The sequence below is a fragment of the Paramacrobiotus metropolitanus genome, unplaced genomic scaffold (assembly GCF_019649055.1).
Source record: "Paramacrobiotus metropolitanus isolate TYO unplaced genomic scaffold, Prichtersi_v1.0 Parri_scaffold0000020, whole genome shotgun sequence".
In the NCBI taxonomy this organism is placed as follows: Eukaryota; Metazoa; Tardigrada; class Eutardigrada; order Parachela; family Macrobiotidae; genus Paramacrobiotus; species Paramacrobiotus metropolitanus.
In genome coordinates this window covers 527746-545445 of record NW_026570240.1, presented here as the reverse complement: position 1 = coordinate 545445, position 17700 = coordinate 527746, and the positions used below count along the sequence as shown (strand labels likewise).

The 17700-nt window shown below is 42.4% G+C and overlaps 1 protein-coding gene and 1 long non-coding RNA gene across 11 annotated transcripts; one reads left to right on the top strand and one right to left on the bottom strand.

The window, feature by feature from the left end:
- Positions 1–57: 57 nt before the first annotated feature.
- Positions 58–17480, top strand: LOC129586424 (sorbin and SH3 domain-containing protein 1-like). Of its 10 annotated transcripts, none has more exons than XM_055479670.1 (22): positions 2925–3030; positions 3922–4208; positions 5266–5411; positions 5647–5917; positions 8954–9348; positions 9492–9651; positions 9714–9919; positions 9999–10074; positions 11050–11085; positions 11216–11293; positions 11398–11457; positions 11568–11836; positions 12215–12232; positions 12547–12766; positions 12907–14325; positions 14685–14777; positions 15023–15497; positions 15849–15963; positions 16024–16135; positions 16331–16411; positions 16507–16972; positions 17042–17480. In XM_055479670.1, exons 4-22 carry the CDS (start codon positions 5791–5793, stop codon positions 17205–17207), a joined length of 4572 nt encoding a protein of 1523 aa, XP_055335645.1. In that variant the 5' UTR covers positions 2925–3030; positions 3922–4208; positions 5266–5411; positions 5647–5790; the 3' UTR covers positions 17208–17480. The 10 variants fall into 10 exon arrangements, with proteins under 10 accessions (XP_055335649.1, XP_055335645.1, XP_055335647.1 ...); XM_055479672.1 differs by lacking the exon at positions 2925–3030 and adding an exon at positions 3040–3410 and having other exon boundaries at positions 4033–4208; XM_055479669.1 differs by lacking the exon at positions 2925–3030 and adding an exon at positions 3040–3410.
- LOC129586430 (uncharacterized) lies at positions 2623–4770 on the bottom strand. The gene is made up of 3 exons (XR_008690125.1): positions 4330–4770; positions 3889–4190; positions 2623–2980 (listed from the first exon to the last, which is right to left on the bottom strand). It is a non-coding gene; the product is annotated as an uncharacterized LOC129586430 (long non-coding RNA).
- Positions 17481–17700: the final 220 nt, after the last annotated feature.

Sequence of the window (17700 nt, the reverse complement as noted above, 5' to 3'; positions counted from 1 at the left end):
TTATATGTTGCAGTGCGTATGTGAACTTATGGACATTCCAGTAGCCGTCGACGGCATGTTTTGGCGTTAATATACAATGACGCGAATGGGTGTGCGGAGTAGTCAAGATCCGTCTGGCTGAATCTTTAAGTGTCCTCGATTGTGGTTTCAAGTTATTCACACTTGTTATATTTTTCAGTTAAAAACACTTGCACGGATATACATATGCAGCTACCGCTGAAGGAGATGCTGAGCTGCCTAACAACGTTAAAACATGGATTACCGGCAGCCGGTTGACTGGCGTAGAAAGCGCAATTTCTTGCTCGGGACTTTTTAAAGTTGCTTCCTATTGATCCGCTGTCCGTGCAGCTGCTGCTACTGCTGCTATATATGCACGCTCTACTAGCCCATTACACACCACTGTACCGCTTCACAATTTCCCTATCAGCTAATCAAGATGCGTTCGTGATCGATTATGTTTGAAATCCAAATAGTTTTTCTTTACTACACTGCCTCTGTGTGTGCAGCAGTGTGTGAGTGCGGGGGTTTGTTTTGGTTTATATTATTGTCTCGTGCAGTGCAGGATGATTTGCGCCAGTCTAATCAGTGGCGCTGAACATGCGCGAGCGGTAATTAGAAGCCGGTGATTATCTTTGTGTGCTGCTGCGGGCGACGACAACCGGGCTACAGTGATTCAATTCGGGATGGCGGAATACAAGATCACATTGACGGATGGTCCGCCGTGGGGAATACGACTGCAGGAGAATCCGGTGCGGGTTTCGGCAGTAAGTCGGCAAAGTGGCATCTGTCGAAATGAATGTACCGTAGTAAGAATCGCAGATCGGTTTATGGGGGAAAACGTGAAGTACTGCACGACCGGAAACGGGGTGTTGTATTGCTGAACTCTTATCGGCGCTGTCAGCAAGCGCAATGATCATTTTCAAAATTGTTCGTTTTTCCCTGTTCTCAGTAAGAGCGGCATAGACGGGAAGAACTGCACTCGCCATTTGCCGAAAATTTCTGGAATTCGAACAATTCGAAACAAGTATTTCGGAAAGTGCTGCATTGACAAATTGCTTGCAAAAGCGCAGATTTTATGATTCAAGGGAATCAGTGTTTTGAAATTTGTGTGGCAGCTGTTCGACAAAGCGATGTACATATAATTATGTATTACAAATGCGATCGCTTATTCAAAGGCCATACATTTAGCTTAGGATCGGTTATCGTTTTTTTGAACGTTGTATTTGGTTTCAGTATTTCGAATTCCAAATGCGATATATTAAATTTTTTTACGGACAGTGCTTATTGAAAAATCTTAATGGCTTATAAAAATAACCAACAAATGTTATAATTTTGGAAGTAACAGCAGATAATTATATTTTCCAGCAATAAAAATTTTTAGCGTACTACTCCGTACATTGGATATGTTGTACGTCACCCAATCGTGAAATCTGACATCCACTGATTCAACAGAATTTATAAGTTGATTACTATTTTTTTAGTCCTGGACGCACATTGAAGAAGATGAATTTAGGCATACAGATAGTTAATATAGGTTCTTTTAGGCGGGAAATTTTGATTATCTTCAAATCGATGATTGAAACAAACGGTCTACACGGTTATCCTTTTCTGCAACAGATCTACGTACTTCATCCATGGAAGTACAGTTATATCGTATAATATAAAATATATTATATTGCACAATATTAAATTCTGCGAGTTGTTTTACATATTTATTGTACGTACTGCCCGTTATTAAATAAATTAATAAACTATTTATTAATAAAATTTTATTAATAAACTAGTGCCTCGCACCTGCACGTTTAATTAGTTTGGTAACAACTAGTGCCTATTAAATAAATTTATGATACGAGTAGAAGTATGGTACATTAATATATATTTATATGTGGCAATCATACACATTACACAGGTGAGCTTTTTACGTAACGAAACGTTACTGTTGTCGAAAGCCTTCTTATATGCTCATTTTTGTTTGAAAACTAAAGTACCGTATGTGCAATAAGGAATTATACAAAAGAAAGTTGTATCGAATCACTGGCAGCTATAGCTTTTATTCAAAGTGGATTTTCATAAGGTCGGGAGCACTTGACCTGTCCATTGCCGTTTTCCTTGCGTTGCTACTTACACCGCAGCTAACAAAAACGAAAAAAATCAAATATAACGCTGGTTTTGCCGCATTCAGCTTGTGTTTGTTATAGTTTTTATTAGTACGGTCAGATACCGATGAACGTAGTGCTTTGCTGCTTTGATAAGAAGTTCCAAAACCCAAAATTACACAGGAAATCGCACTAGTACGTAGCATAATGCGTACCCTGTTGTCCAGAGATTTTTGTCGTGCTGATATGCCAACGTTAATTGACCTATCGATATTCATATTAGTATTGAATTATAATAATATTATTATTGTTCGACAGTACGAATAGGCAGATCTTTTTTGGAAATAACCATATTTGAAATGTGTGCGCAGAGAAGCGTTGGTCTCGGAAATTTGTTTTTCTTTTGGATTTTTATAACTGCAAATGTGCAATCAACGCTTTCCAACTGATATGGTACAGTACTATTAAATTTATTCATTCGTTTCTTGCAATACTTTTTAAGAACTGCTAGTATAAAAGCACCGCATGAACTTTCCACGTACGAGTATATTGGGTTTAAACTACAATACTTGAAAGTGACTGGTTCTGGATCTGCATGCTAAGCAAATTAACAATCAAGTGCACACTTGTACTCGCTCATATTTGCAGCTGATCAAGATCTTCAAGACATTAAGATGTCCCGTTGATGGTAATGCATGGCCCGTAGTACAAAAGAGCAGCAAATATTAATTCGCCAGATAGGTAAAATATTATGAGCCACTCTACTTGCACGAAGAAATCAGCAAAACCAAACAGCTACATACATTGTGCTCTGTTGATATTGATATTTAATACTGGTTGTGGGTGTCGTCCACGTTCATGCGGTTGCGTAATTCGATGTATACCTGCAGCAAGAAACGGTCGATGTAGTTAACTGTTGCAAGATCTTCGGCAGGTAAAATAGTGTACGATGCGTAGTGTTGATTATTGCCAGAAAACGTTCGAATTATTTGTACACCTTGGCGTGGTCGTAAACTTAAGGGCCGTTGTGCTGCTGCAATATTTGCCGTAAATTCTGCTGAGGTTTACTTCACGATAATGGTTTATCTACACACGCTCATAAAAACGTACCTTATCAGAATATTTATAGCCTGCAGGGAGAGTGCCATTTGTAGACCCGCAGTTTGCCGATTACCATTTTTCACCGCTAAGATTTCAGTAACTTACTGTCGATGCTCATTGTGTGTTGTACTCATTTCTGCTTAGCCACGCGCGGATTTGAATATATATTCATAAATCTATCCTGAGCGTGGAATATCCCTGGCGCGAATGGAGGTATTTCTGTTGTTCCATATCTTATTTCGCAACAGTCTCGTGTACAGTAAGGTCGTTATAAAAATTTTCTGAATGTTAAGTCACGGCTTATTTGACCATCATATGTGTGTTAATTTCTTCACCCTATTTCCACTAACGGTCGACACGGGGTTACAAACTTACAATTCCTAATTTTTAGCGGAAAATGACAGCAATGTACAGACTACAGAGCTACTCGCAGATAAAAAAAACTGTTAGAAGTACAAGAAAATTTTAAAACATTTACAGTATTTGTTGCAAGTGTTAGTATAATATACATATGTGCTGTATCGCATGTTGGTGCTTTCACCTTCTTATAGCATATTCTGCTTATTGTTTGTGACAAACACGTTGCTCGTTCAATGTTTTACTGTTTTCCACATGGCCCTTTATTTGATTATAATCTTTTCTAAAAAGCGTCTGATCGTTGTCCACGCGTTTGTTATGTTGTTGCACGTACGGGTTGTATATTGTGTGTCCTGTTTCATTCCAGTTGCTTGGTTGAATTCCCAGTCCAACATTGCCGACTTCATTTCCTTAGACATCTTTCCTGGGATTAACTATTGAATTATTAACGCACATCTTGGTCTTACCTATTTTGCAGTGCGCTTGTAGCATCTGTTTGTAATGGGGATATAAAAGGTTACCTGGCTGTTTCCATTGCGTTCCTCACCTTTTTCTGCACGAATTTTATATGCTGCTCTTGTGGAATTCTTAACCACATTTAATCAGGCACAAACGATAATAATGCCATCCCCAGCGCTAATGCGAAAGCGAAATGTAAGTACGGATGAAATCTTTAATTCAACGTCATCTGGCTTAGAAATATTGTAATTTAACGCCCTTAATTGTCTATAATAATAATATGTAAATACAACAGGGTTATATTTTCCGTACTCACACTAGCAGGTCATCCGGGTGCATGTACAGATACACGATGCTAGAAAATTAGGTAGACCCGTGGAAGTGAGTATTCAAGAACATGTGGGGGAAAGGCACAAGTTCGCCATCCAATCGGACAGTACAGTACATGAGCTATAGTTAAAAATTATGGCCTGATTACTTGTGCATATATTTGTAGAATTTAAACATAATAAGCCCAAATGTCCACAGACTGATGATAGTTCGCCAACCGCACGAAAGCTCTTCTGTCCAAACAGAAATCAGCTAAATAAAGGTCCAGCCGTGTCAGTGCCGGTACACTGTACACAGGCAGATCCTTATGCAGACAGTGATGATACTAAAATTAAATTCGGCTACCGAAAAGAACATGGAGAAGCTGTTCATCAAGTAAAAACTGCCCACGGCAGCATCTTCTGAATCTTTTTTGAGAACATTGAAATGTGAATCTGTGCGGCGCGCGTAACCTATGTGTGGTTCGTTCCACTGCAATCCATCTGTATGTCGGCTATATGTGTTGTGCATATGTCCATGTTGATGATGTGGTTATGTTTTTGACCTGTGTGCTCTTAACTAACGTACAACGAGAGAAGTCCGTGTCTGTTCGCACATGTGCTGGATGAATTCACTTTCCAACCACCACATATCCCAAAGGGTTTTTGTCTTGTGCCGCAGATAGCTACCAAATTATCCAACAGTCTAATATGTCTTCTTCGTGTATTCTTGTGTCGTTTTATAAATTTATCGGTGAGGAATTCGAATGATAAGGATTAGCTTCATCCTTTATATTTCATCGTTCAATAATGCAGATGATCACTGTTCTCAGTTCCCAGCTGTGTGCTATACAGCACCTATATATAAGAGTTTATCTGCCGATAATGACATTTGCCGATGTATCTGGAGGTGAACGCTAAGTGCCGCTTGTCTTCCGTTGCAGGTGAATCCTGGAAGTAAAGCTCACCGCCAAGGTATCGAAGCGGGTGACCAAGTGCTTTCTATAAATAACAATCCGGTACAAGACATCCAAGAAGCCCAGCAGCTGGTTCGCAGTGCCAGCAACAGTCTTGTCCTGAAATTGCGCCGGTAAATCACATTCGTCTATACTGTGTATCTATCAGATTTGCTAGATTATACGCAATGCAGTAAGTGTAATTTGTTAATTGTATTTGTAAAAACAGATTGTAACATAAGGTGTGTAAAAGGTTATTTGATCAGTGTATCTGTATAATTGGCTAGAGGATTTTTGTGATATTGTAATTCAATGATGGTATAACGCTTGTACAACACCAACTCACACCGAAACGATGAATCTTTGCAGGCCCAGTCGACCAACGTTTTTGTTGGACAAGACCCGTGCACCATCAGATAAAGAGGAGATTTCTAGTGTGAAAAACTGGAATCGGAATACAAAGCCGGCGCTAATGTGAGCCAAACCCATGTTAAGCCCTCCGTCCCATTCTCCATGAGTGATAAGGAAAACGTGCCTAATTCTGTGCGCTCGCACTATACTCCAATGGATAATACATCTTTCCAAAATAACAGACTTCATAATCAGGAAAATGATCACAGGACTACTTCGTCGGCATCAGGTAAGCAGGACATATTTCTGCATCGTCGAATTTCTTTTCCTACCAAATTTTGAAAAACGCTAAAGATCGTTCTTCAGTTAATTATGTATAGGAAATTTTCGCATTACAGGGAAATTTTCAGTGGTTCCAGCGCACAATTATAATTAATAACCTTCCTTTTTATTTGCCATCGTAATTCCTGCAAGAAAGTCTCACCAAATCCGCTTCTTATAGCTTGTTGTATTTCTTCACGCCGTTTAATGCCTGTCGCAAAATCAGTGATTTTAGTCAAAGATTGAAAGTATGCAATACTTTTAGTCTCGGGTATGCTTCTGTGCATTGGTTTTACCGTTCGTATATATATGCAAATTTTCTATGGGTGTTAAAAAGATATGGATAATCAGTGCGGCATAACCGTTTTATAAGAACCAGTTTTTTGGCAGTCGCTTTATCGCTGTTGATTCTTTGATTTGTGGTTTGGCCGTCTGAGGCAGACAAAAGAGCCATAGTTGGTCTATTATTGCTCAAATGCTTTTCTGTCAAAAATGCAACAAGGTGTTTCAGATCTTTTACAAAGGTGCTAACGCTCGTGCCAGCTGTGAAATGAAAACAATGCGAAGCCGTTTTATCGTTTCGGTTGCCGGTTTGGCAATAAGAGAAACAAATGTATCATAAATAATAACAAATATATCATAAAATTGGCGCGTGCCGACATCCCTGAAATAACACACGCTAAAATTTTTAAAAAAGTATGCTAAGACTTCGAAAAGGCGAAACGATGAAGAGTTTTTCGAGTGTGGGTTGTTTTGATTAATTTGGCCATGGTTGTCAACTGGTGCGCTCCGGTGATCGCACATTAGAATATCGTACGGACGTTTTTCGTGAAGTTGGTCAAATAGAAGATGTATATGTAATAAGGCTTTCTGATTTTGTGTTCTAGAAACTATATACTCCTTACGCTAGAAATTTGCTGCGTTAGGAAAGTAATTGTGCCGGCGCGGTTCTTTGGTGGATCATCTTAATCATCCACGCACTGCAGTTGCGACGCGTGTGAGCAGGAGTTACATAAATTCTGAATCTTTAAAATACGACAAGTTGACAGATATGACCTGTAAGTATTTATGATTGGCGTACTAGCAAATTATCCACACTTAGCTAGCAAGATTCGCTTTCGATTGTAAAAGTACTGTATATACCTACTCATACAGCAAATTTCTTTTTAGGCAACTGTGTTGTTAACCCAGCTGACCAACACAGTGTTAAAAAGTAACTTAATGAAGGAGTAATACGTAATGTCTGGCTGTATGTTAATGGCAAAAAAAGTAAAACACAGTAAAAAAACTACTACGAAGAAAGCCTCATCAACCATGAAATTTAATACACGACGCTCGGGTTCGTAACGAGGACTACTGCAGAGGGAATCCAGAAATTTTTTTTCTGGAATTTTTAATTTAGACTGAGTTCGGTGTACATGTATTGTACTTTATAATTTTACTTATAAAATCATACAATTGCCCCCTAGCGAGTTCCAGTTCAGATTGATTTATTGTCACTAATATGTAACAGTAAAAAGCCGCATGGTTTTCAGTCGGGTTTTTTCTGCAAGCCTGCCTCATTGCAGGCGAAACACGTTTATACATATGCTGCACTGCAGATATTTTTATGCGTGAAGGTATTTACGGGGTGAGCAGTGATATAAATTACGGTACAATATTATGGGTAGCGTGTATGACAAATTAAAGTGTAGACGAAAACTTGTTTATATACAAAGGCACGCTTATCCATAATTGGGCATCGTGAGTGTTAACATCCTGATTTATATGCACGGTGATAGAAGTTCAACAAGTTCTATTGTCAAAAGTCCATACCCGTGTGCTTTTACAGTATATCAGTCCAAGAATGGGAGAAAGAGTAAAACCCTTGAACGATCATATGTTGCATGGTTCTGTAGTTATGTAAGAACCTTGAACTGCCATATGTCGGCTTTGCATTTACACCAATGGACTTCTCGATTTTTACCCTTGAAGCTCGTGAGAAAACCTAACAAGCGTTATGACTAGAAGAAACAACACAAATAAAATGGAGAATTTCCGACTAGACCTACGTTATTCTATTGCTTTCTCAGCGATTTTCACGTTCTTAGAGCTTCAATTGTTTTAAAGTCCTTTCAGTGAGCTGGCTAATATATCCATTAAGCTTAGTATTTGTCATATATTATATATTAGTCCTAGACGGTGAGAACTGGCAGCAGTAAAAACAGCGTTAGACGCGTATGTGGGAGGTTTTTATGCAGCAATACATGTACAGCGAAAAATATCCAGCTAACAAATTTAAATCACTATGTATTCTGGAGTACTAAATTTCGCCCTAACACTAAATTTATCTGAAAAACACCTGTGTAATTTCTTCAGTTGCTGACATAAGCAGAAGTCAGTTTAGAACATTTACCAATTGATTGAGCACCACCTTAGAGTTACATCGTCGCTACTTCTATACACCTCTCCAATTGGTTTGGGCTATAAAAATTTTTTCTTTATGTGACGAGCGGGTTAGCGTCTTCATGTCATACATACAGTCTGTACAATGTACTAATTGTAAGTGAAGCGCACGTGGCGTAGTAAATGTTTTTAAAGGATAAGCTTTAGATATTTGTTTATTTATTACTATTCGCAGTCGCACATTATGCCGTTCGGCCGAACTATAATATTGATAAAAAATTGTGAAAGCTGTTCTTACTCGACAATACGGCTGTGCGGACATCGACGTCGCCGAATCGGTATTCTTTGTTGAAAAACGTTTGTGTGATTGCATATCTACCCATTGTATTTGTGCAATTTTACAAATGCAAACGCTTTTTTGTCAAAATAGCAATTACGGTTTGTTAATTTAGCTGCAAGAATTTGCCTGTATATCTATACAGTTACCAGTCAATTTACCACTACTTTCGTTAACTTTACTTTTGATTGGCTAGATTAAAAAAACAACCGTTTACAAATAAGACCAGCAGCCTGCATTTAATTATTGCGCATGCAGTCTGTGACGGGGAGAAATTTGCAGAAACCAAATACACCAGCGAAATGCAGATGGCCGAGAGTAATGGCGCTCCGCCACGACAGCCAACTTCCGGTCCGCCCATGTCACCGTCTTTCAAGGTTAGAGGCCTTAAACCACAGATCTGGTCGCCCACTCAATCCATGCGTTCCAACGCGCCGGCAGCAAGTGTGGCGGCGAAAGACGATAACGCCAACGTTAGCGCCTATCAGCAGCAGCCTCGGCAAAACAGCATCCAGGATAGGTTCGCGGTGGCCTCTCATACACCCGCTGTGACAGGCGTACCGCTCGCACAAGAACACGACCGGAATGCCTTCAACACTCCCAATCCGCACAGCGGGGTGTACTCTCCCAGCTCAAGCAGTTCGGGAATCATTAGCGGCACAAACTCGGAACGAACGGTAAAGGGCATATACCGGCAGTGCGCATCGGTTTATTCCGCTATTGATACTTCTGTATTGATATTTCAAGTGGAATATATGCTTCAGATAGACTGAGTTGCATTCTGAAATTGACAGCCGCAGTATCAGGTTTTGGTTGATAGGAGGAGTTAAACTTCATCCAAGATTACGACCGGCGAGCAACCAGTGCCCTTTCTGCTGACACCGAGCCGACAAGTGTCATGTTTGTCGAAAGGACATCCAACGAGCACCGGCTTCCTCGCAGCCAAAATCCCACTGTGACACTGCTGCAGAAGGCCCGAGGTATTATTGGAAAGGTGTTATATCACCTGCTTAATGTACAGCATAACGCGGGAAATTTGCAGAATCCAAGGATGGTCGAATTTCGTTACCGGCCATCGACAGCCAGTCGAGCAGGACGTCAACGCTACAACGGCCTAACGAAGATGATAGCTGGATCCGCGATCGTGAGCCCAGTCATGTGACGCGACATGTCATTCATCGCGAACCGGTTAAGTTCGAAGGCATTGGACCGACCAACGAAAAGGGGTTGCCAATTGGATTAAGATCCGTATGTAAATTTTCTTGGATGTATTTCACATGGATTAAGCGTCCATCTCCATATGCTGCTTTTGCTGTGTCTGGTACAGAACATTAAGGAAGATAATCAACACGATTGGTACAAGAGAATGTTCAAAGCCATACATCGCCCGGAAGACGAGACGGGTAAGCTTGCTCACCGCATTTTGAACACTGCAAGTTATAACACGAAATCCCTGACCAGATCCACCAAATTTTCTGATTTCTAGGATAATTTTACAGAAGTAAATGATACAATAAACAGGTATTTTGTCTGCTCAGTTTAGATGGCAGCGTTACGCATTAAAGGAATGTTATCTGAAGTACATGTTCAATTGAAAAGATATTGTACAATTCCACTAGCATTATCAAACTTTTTCCTCAGAACTTAACTAATTTAATTAAGCCGAAGTAAACCGTTCATGAATCATTTTTCGACAAGTAGGAAAAACTGGAGCAGACTTTGTTACGTGCTTATTCAACGTGCCATAAGTAAATATGCCGGTCAAATGTTGGCGATATGGATGTTGCCGGATCATTTCTGATAAACGTTGCGTAATTAAATTTCCTCCCACGCAAAATATTGTTTCTGTGCAGAATCGATGGAAAAGCAAATTTGTATAAGTATGCTAAATCCATGAGCATACGCATGCTCATCCGGCTGCATAAACGGCTAAAGGTTACGCACACCCAAATGGGTATCTTATGCCACCCCGCTGCGCTCTAAATTAGATTACGGCTCATACAGTGCGCGAAGTTGTTGTCCATCAGTAATATACCACGGTAATAAGCCCTGCACGGTTACGGTACATTGGCCATTCTCTCGGGTTTTTTTCGTGGATATTTTTAGCAATGCAACATTTGTCACTAAGCCATTAAGTACTCCCGCACACAGAGGTTGCAGATTTACAACTCTCCTTAGAAAATCCACAAACCGCAGCTGCCGTAAACCATCGACGCGCACTGCACTTTTTATATACATCTTCCCTGTGCTGTGCGCTGCGGCAGCCGTCGTTTTGGTTCAAACGTACTGTGTCTGGCTATCATAATTCCTTGTCGGAACCGGCCATGGCTGTGTCACAGCCTGTGTGTAATCTCATGTTTCCTTTTTGCTGTTTGCAGATTATGTCCTAGTGAAATACCAGAAGCCGCGAAGATGTAGGTGCTTAACCGGAAATACTTATTCGGCTATCGCTGCATCGCAGAATGGCTAATTTCTCGCGGTTCTTTGCTTCTACACAATGATAATATGTCTGATGGGCCAATCTGCAGTTTCTCTTATCCACAGCATCCGGTTACTCTCCTACGCCGCGGAACCCCTATCTGTCCGATTCTTACATGAGTGAGCCGGAGTCAGGACGCGGCGGTATGTTGTCATAACTCATATTTCCAGTATCACGCATCTGTGCATCGTTATTACTGTTCACACACATCCGTGCCTGGCAGTATGTCATTTTATCTGTGATGCAGACGATAATTACTCCTTTTCCGCGGCTGCCTCCGATATGGAGAACACCAATGATTACGCTGGTAAGTGGGCCTGATCAAAAACTACACTGCATACTTTTCTGAATTCCTACAAAATTACAGTACAGAGAAACTAACAAGGCCGGTCGTCATATATTTTTACACATTTTCAGACTATGCACGCACGCAATCCTTACCGCGATCAAAAGCATCGCCCGAACGGAATGTGTCCTACTCATCATCTGTCACACCCGCCACTCGTAATTATACCATTGGAAATTCCAATCAGCCAGCAGCAGCAGCAACCCGCGGGAAGGAATCATCACCGGGTTACCGAACGGAAACATCGTACAACATGGCCTCGCCATATCGAAATCTTCCCAACAAATTGGATAACTATATTCCTGGGAATTCGTCCGTTTCAATGCAGGAAGCTGTACAGGTGCGTCAGATAACATGGTCGACGTAGCAGTCATGGGATTATCACAACTGTCGGAAAAAATTTAAATTACGTACGCATCTCGCTCTTCTGTGTAACCGATGAACTCTGGCGTTTGTTAGTCCAACAACAAAGTTTTCTTTTCTTTAATTTTTTAAGATTTTCTAGATTTTTTAAACTGAACCGCTTGTTTGGGGTAGCCCATAAGGTTGTCGTACATAAAAAGCATATACGCTTGCGAAAACTACAGAAACTGTTCGAATATTGTGCGCTTGATATATAGACGCAGTCAGGTACATAACTATATTCGTAAATATCTATAGACTAAAAATGCAGTTAAATTAATCTGGTCTAACAAATTTGTTCATGCTGCGAAAAAAGGATCTGGACTGGAGACGGGTATGTAAGAAACTGGATCAAGTATTTGTTTTGGCTTGGTTTTGTAGTTACTTTTTGTGTTTTGGAATTGTATCATTTTCTCTGCCGCCGAAAAGCAGCTAATCTTTCAGTTTGTCAGGGATGCGCAACTGCAGATTCAGTGTGATCACAAACTTCCGTGAACAGCCACGTAACGATACTTTAATGTCATTAATGTGTGTATCCAAGTGCGAATATTGTAAACGTACCACTTGGCGCGTATAGACTTTGTATATGGACATGTTTTAAAATAATTATTCTGCGTAGTTAAGAATATCGCTTTTATTCCCTGACAGCAAGAGAAATTATACAATCCACCACCCGAAACGCCCAGGACTCAGTACAGCTTGACCAACATCACCGTGGGCAATCTGCAGCCAGAGAAAGTGATCTATCGGCGGGGTAATGTACGTGCCCTCTCACCGGAAGAGCAGCGCGAGCACTACAAAGAAATTCAACGCGGCGGTGACATTCCGCTTTCCGGGCTGGGCATGCGAACGCCGCAGAGAGCAAAAGGTTAAACAGGCTTCCTACGCATTGCATATATAATCAGCGCGCCTATCGTAAAGTGCATTCGTGTGATAAAATAATGCCTATTTACAATTTTAAATAATCGCTCGCATTAACGGTGGTGGGACACATCATGCTTTTTATAGAACGGAACATTAACGCATTAACACGCCCGTTTAAGTATTCCCACACTGATTACGATCGATCCTCTGATTTTGACCCTATAACGGCACGATTAAGCGATCAACCCAAATGGACCAATACAGCTTATGCTAATGCCAATTTGTACGACAAGCCGGTACTGCGGCCTTATCCAACCAATCGCTTCTCCTTTTTCAAGTCGGAGTTTTATTCTGATCCGCGGGGAACGACTAATTATCTCGATCCGTATCGCCGGTTTAGGGAGAATCTTACTACTGACGGTGTCCTGCCGGCACAACGGCGGGAGGTCAGCAATGACTTCAGTTTTTTCCGGGCGGTCAGCGGCAGTCCGATTCCCTTCCGCACATCGCCGACCATACAGTCACGCTCGCAAAATACACATACGCGCCGAAGAGTGCGCAGTACGTCGGGCGGAGAGGCGGACTCAATTGATGCATGGCTGAAGAAACTGTACGCGGAACTGGACGGACTGGACCAGACAGTCGCGCCCCAACCCGACCCCCGTCGATATGTCGATCCCGGATTCCGCCAACAGTTATCGGCACAAGTGGCGCGAAAGTGTGCCACGTATCATAAAAACATTCCCGCATCGTTTTCCTACGTCTTTCATTCACCGCTATGCGGGACATTGTTTTCCACAATGACAACTACTGTTTTGGACGACATTAAAAAAGATTTGCAGCCCAATTTGGCGCAATCGAAAACGATCGCTAGTTTTGGCAGTAAAGTGTCTGACACGCATCAGACCAACGGCCACCAATCGCCATATCAACGTGCAGTCGGTGTCAGTAAAGCGGTCCAATCAGCGACATCCCGCATCGCGACCAAACTGCATCAGCCGGCGTACAGCCGCGACCATAAAGACGATGCCCTGCTGGCTTATCTGCAACGAAGAGCAGAGAAGATGCGGCGTTTAACCCGAAAACTCTTTTCGTTATCGCGGGAGTCTGCACCAGGGTATACGAATATACCGCGTAGCGATAAAGGCCGCGTGCGCAAGTTAAGTCAAAAATACGAGACATGGCAGCGCGTCCGATCGGGTGCAGCGTCGCCCATCAGCGGAGCCACCGGGTTCACATACATCAGCCCAGACGACGCGTGGGTGAATCGCACTCACCGAATTCGCCGGAGTAGCAGTTCCAGTTCGCTATCATCCGACAAGGAGAACGCTCATAAAATGGTCCGGTCTAAATCGGTACCCAGTGGCTCCCACCAGGCGCCGGTGGTTACTAACAATCCTTATCGGCATGTGGGATTCGATCTCCTCGAATCTTCCATGAGTCTTGATGATCGCATCAGTTCGGTGTCCAGTTTTCCGGCCAATGCACTGGATGATTTTCGTCGCTCGCCGTCGTCTTGCAGCTCGGCATCCTTCGATCAGCACTACAGCAAATATTTTACAGGTGCTGTTCCGTTTTCAAGGCAGGTTTTTTGCCTGCCAACGCGTTCTTATTTTTCGTTCGAAAGGTCGAAAATTATTTTCAGTTATTCAAAAGGCTGCCAGTCGGCAAGTGCTTAATTTGTGACGGAAGTCATCAACATGGTTACATTGCTTCACCTTGGTTTTGATCCCAGTTCCTGTTCGTTTGCGGTGAAACGTACAACGGCGATAGACGACCTTTTATTTGCCACACATTGCATGTTGCACGCTGCTTTATTATCGTTTGTGATGTCCTTTTGTTTGACGCTTCGTTTACAGTTATGACCCTGTCTCCAAAATTATTTATTTTTATCAGGTCATAGGTTACAATATTTTTTGCAGATTCTGAGTTGAGAGGAATGGACGACTTAAAACTCGAGGCTGATATTGACAGGATAGCTGCTCCGCCTTCTAAAAAGCCTTTGACTGATACAGGTAAAACGTTTATCTATAAAGTACTCTAGGTACTATATGATTTCTTTTTTAAATTGCGAAATTGTAGAATAAATAACGAATATCAGGTAGTTCTACTTGTCCTCTTGTTATTACGTATGTATCGGATGATTTAAAAATTGATATTTAGATGAGCGAAGTTATTGAACCATTATTAAAGGATGCTAATAATTAAACGTATTCGTAGAAGTTGTTCATGCATAACAGTTTCATGCCTTTCCAAACAGGAAACCGGACGCTGACTACGCGCGATATAAATTCGCCCTACATGGCGCCATCGCGATCATCAGGCGGAAGTCTGGAAAGACAAAAGTCGTTAGAGCGGCAGCGATCACTTGACAGGCAGAGATCACGCACGTCGGACCGCGACGACGAGTTGGACTTGATGAGCGAATACCGGCATATCGATGAGATTTACGAGCGCGAGAAAGAGAGACGTCACAAAGTCCAACAAGCGGAAGAGGAGCGCCGTCGGCATCACTATGTGCCCATCAAGTCACCCATCCCCAGTGACAGATACGACAGTGTCTACGAGGATCCCTTTAAATTTGCGCCGGGACGACCGCGCTCAGCCAGTCCGGGATCAGTGGCGTTCGGCCGACACGACCGGGCCCGGTCATCCAGTGTACACAGCACTTATCCTGACAGTGAGCTGATTGGACCCTGCAGAGCGCTGTACTCGTTTGCAGCTCAAAATCCCAGGTAATCCCCAAGCATCCGCTTGCGGCACTTATTTCTATCAGCCATCTTAAATTAAAGAGAAATGTGTTATCGCCAGAATTTATAATCTACAAGTTGCAACAGGGAACAGGTGTTAAGTACTGTAGCCAGCTATTCAAGATAATTCACAATTAATGCAGTAGCCCGATCGAGTAGCTGTAGTTCATGAATTTCCTGTAGACGCTACAAAAATCTGAAATTCTAGCATCACAATAATTTAAGAATTTTAGGTTTAAAGTTATTAGTTTGATTGCACCGCCAACAGGGCATGCTCTCATGTCGACCTCCGTGAGCCATCTGGCAAAAAAATTCATGATACTTGATTTTATTCAGGGAGCTGTCATTTCGCCAAGGCGAGATTGTTCATGTCCGGCAGCAGCTGGATGCGAACTGGGTTGAAGGCAACTGCAACAATCGCGTCGGGATTGCGCCGGTCAGCTACCTCCAAGTACGGTTTACTGCACGGCTGTTAACCTGTTGCCACGACTGCATGTTGAATGTTTTTCAGAGTATGGCAGCTGAAAAGCGGATGAGGGCCGAAAAGCCCCTAACCGAAGGTCACGCACGAGCCAAATACGACTTCAACGCTCACAGCCAAGTGGAAATGTCGATTAAAAAAGGTAGCTGTTTGAATAATGATGCTTTATTTAGTACCTGAAGAATAATTCCTACCCGTAAGTAAGTTCGGTATGTTGTAGTATTATTTTTTTCACTCTAAGGACATTTTATACGGTATTCGTGCCTTTATACCACACGGTAGCTAAGTTATTTTCTTTAATACAGCAGATGCAACAGGTTTCGGTTTTCATGCTTAGGCGAAACCATAGCGCTCATAAGAAGAGTGGACCAAAATTGGTACGAAGGAAAAATTGGAGCCCGTCGGGGAATCTTTCCTGGTAAGCGGAGGTGAACGGTCATGCGTGACCAATAGGAATAGACAGTAGAGGTTCTCCTCCGAACAAGCATTACAGTAAGTGATGTGTGGTTGCAGTATCGTACGTCGAAGTATTAAGAGAGGTAGGTGGCGAAACGGTTGGCTACGCTACATACCCGCGCGCTCCCCACCTGCCCTCCTCCACCTTACCCCTCTCCCGCCCCGGGCCCCTGTCGACTGTTCGCCCCTCTGATTCCAATTACCCGGTCTCCAACCCTGCCACCCCCGGGCCCGGGTCAGCCAGCCGCACCAATACTCCCTCGCTGTCCTCCTCTGCCTCGCCCGCTCCGCGTCGCGCTTCCCTCGTCGAAGAGGGCTCCGACCGGTTACGATACGGTGATGACGTTCTTAAGGAGTTCAAGAGCCAAGTCTCCCAGATCAGTCCCACCGCGTCGCCAAGTGATCAGCTGCTGAGGAAGAGTTCCATTAAAAGCACCTCGGTACTGGATGAACTCAACATCCCGCCACCGCCTTCTACGACGGTCAAAGAGGAGCTGGATCTCTTAAAAAGGGAACCGGACAGGTGAGCGATGTGTTCGCACCGACATAGCATTCGGTTACAAAAATCGTATATTACGATGTTCGTTCGCAGGTGCCGGGTTCTTTATACATACAAAGCGCAACATGAGGACGAGCTGGATCTGCGTGAAGGCGAAATCATCACGATTCTGGAGCGTTGCGATGATGGATGGTTTCGAGGAGGTAATAAGCAGGAACAACAAGGATACTTCCCTGGAAACTACGTCCAAGCTTTGTGAAACAATGAACCAGTGGCCTTCAGAAAGAGAACCATAAGTGACCTTTAATATAACCACAACCGACAACGCGCTCAATGTCCATAGTTTACTATACGTTTTGATACTACGTAGTTGTTCCGGTGTTACTAATCCCGTTGCGAATGCTAAGTGATTATAGGAAAATATAACTTTAGTGGAACAGTCATGTACTACCGCGGAAGGAATTATGGAAGTCATTTTAAGTCTGTGAAGTTGAAATGTGTGGTGACCACTGACAAGTGAATTAAAGGCAATCGTGACTCAAATCATGATTTCTAATTTTTGTAACACTGAATTGTCTATAGGACAATTAGTTCTAGCTGCCCTATCGCGCCACAAGTTCGAATTCGGATTCGGTTCGTTCTTTTTCGATCTGGGTACAAACTACAAACATACTTCGTATATGTAGCATTAAACGTCCAGTATTACCTGTGTGACACAGAAGAAGTACAGAGGGATAGAGATATACAACGTC

What these genes read in the sequence shown, in the direction of transcription:
- LOC129586424 (XM_055479674.1), top strand. Translation starts at nt 5,791, where the DNA reads ATGAGTGATAAGGAAAACGTGCCTAATTCTGTGCGCTCGCACTATACT. An exon ending in GCACAAACTCGGAACGAACG is followed by an intron (nt 9,349 to 9,491) that starts GTAAAGGGCATA and finishes TTTGGTTGATAG; the next exon opens with GAGGAGTTAAACTTCATCCA. An exon ending in AAAGCCTTTGACTGATACAG is followed by an intron (nt 14,778 to 15,022) that starts GTAAAACGTTTA and finishes CTTTCCAAACAG; the next exon opens with GAAACCGGACGCTGACTACG.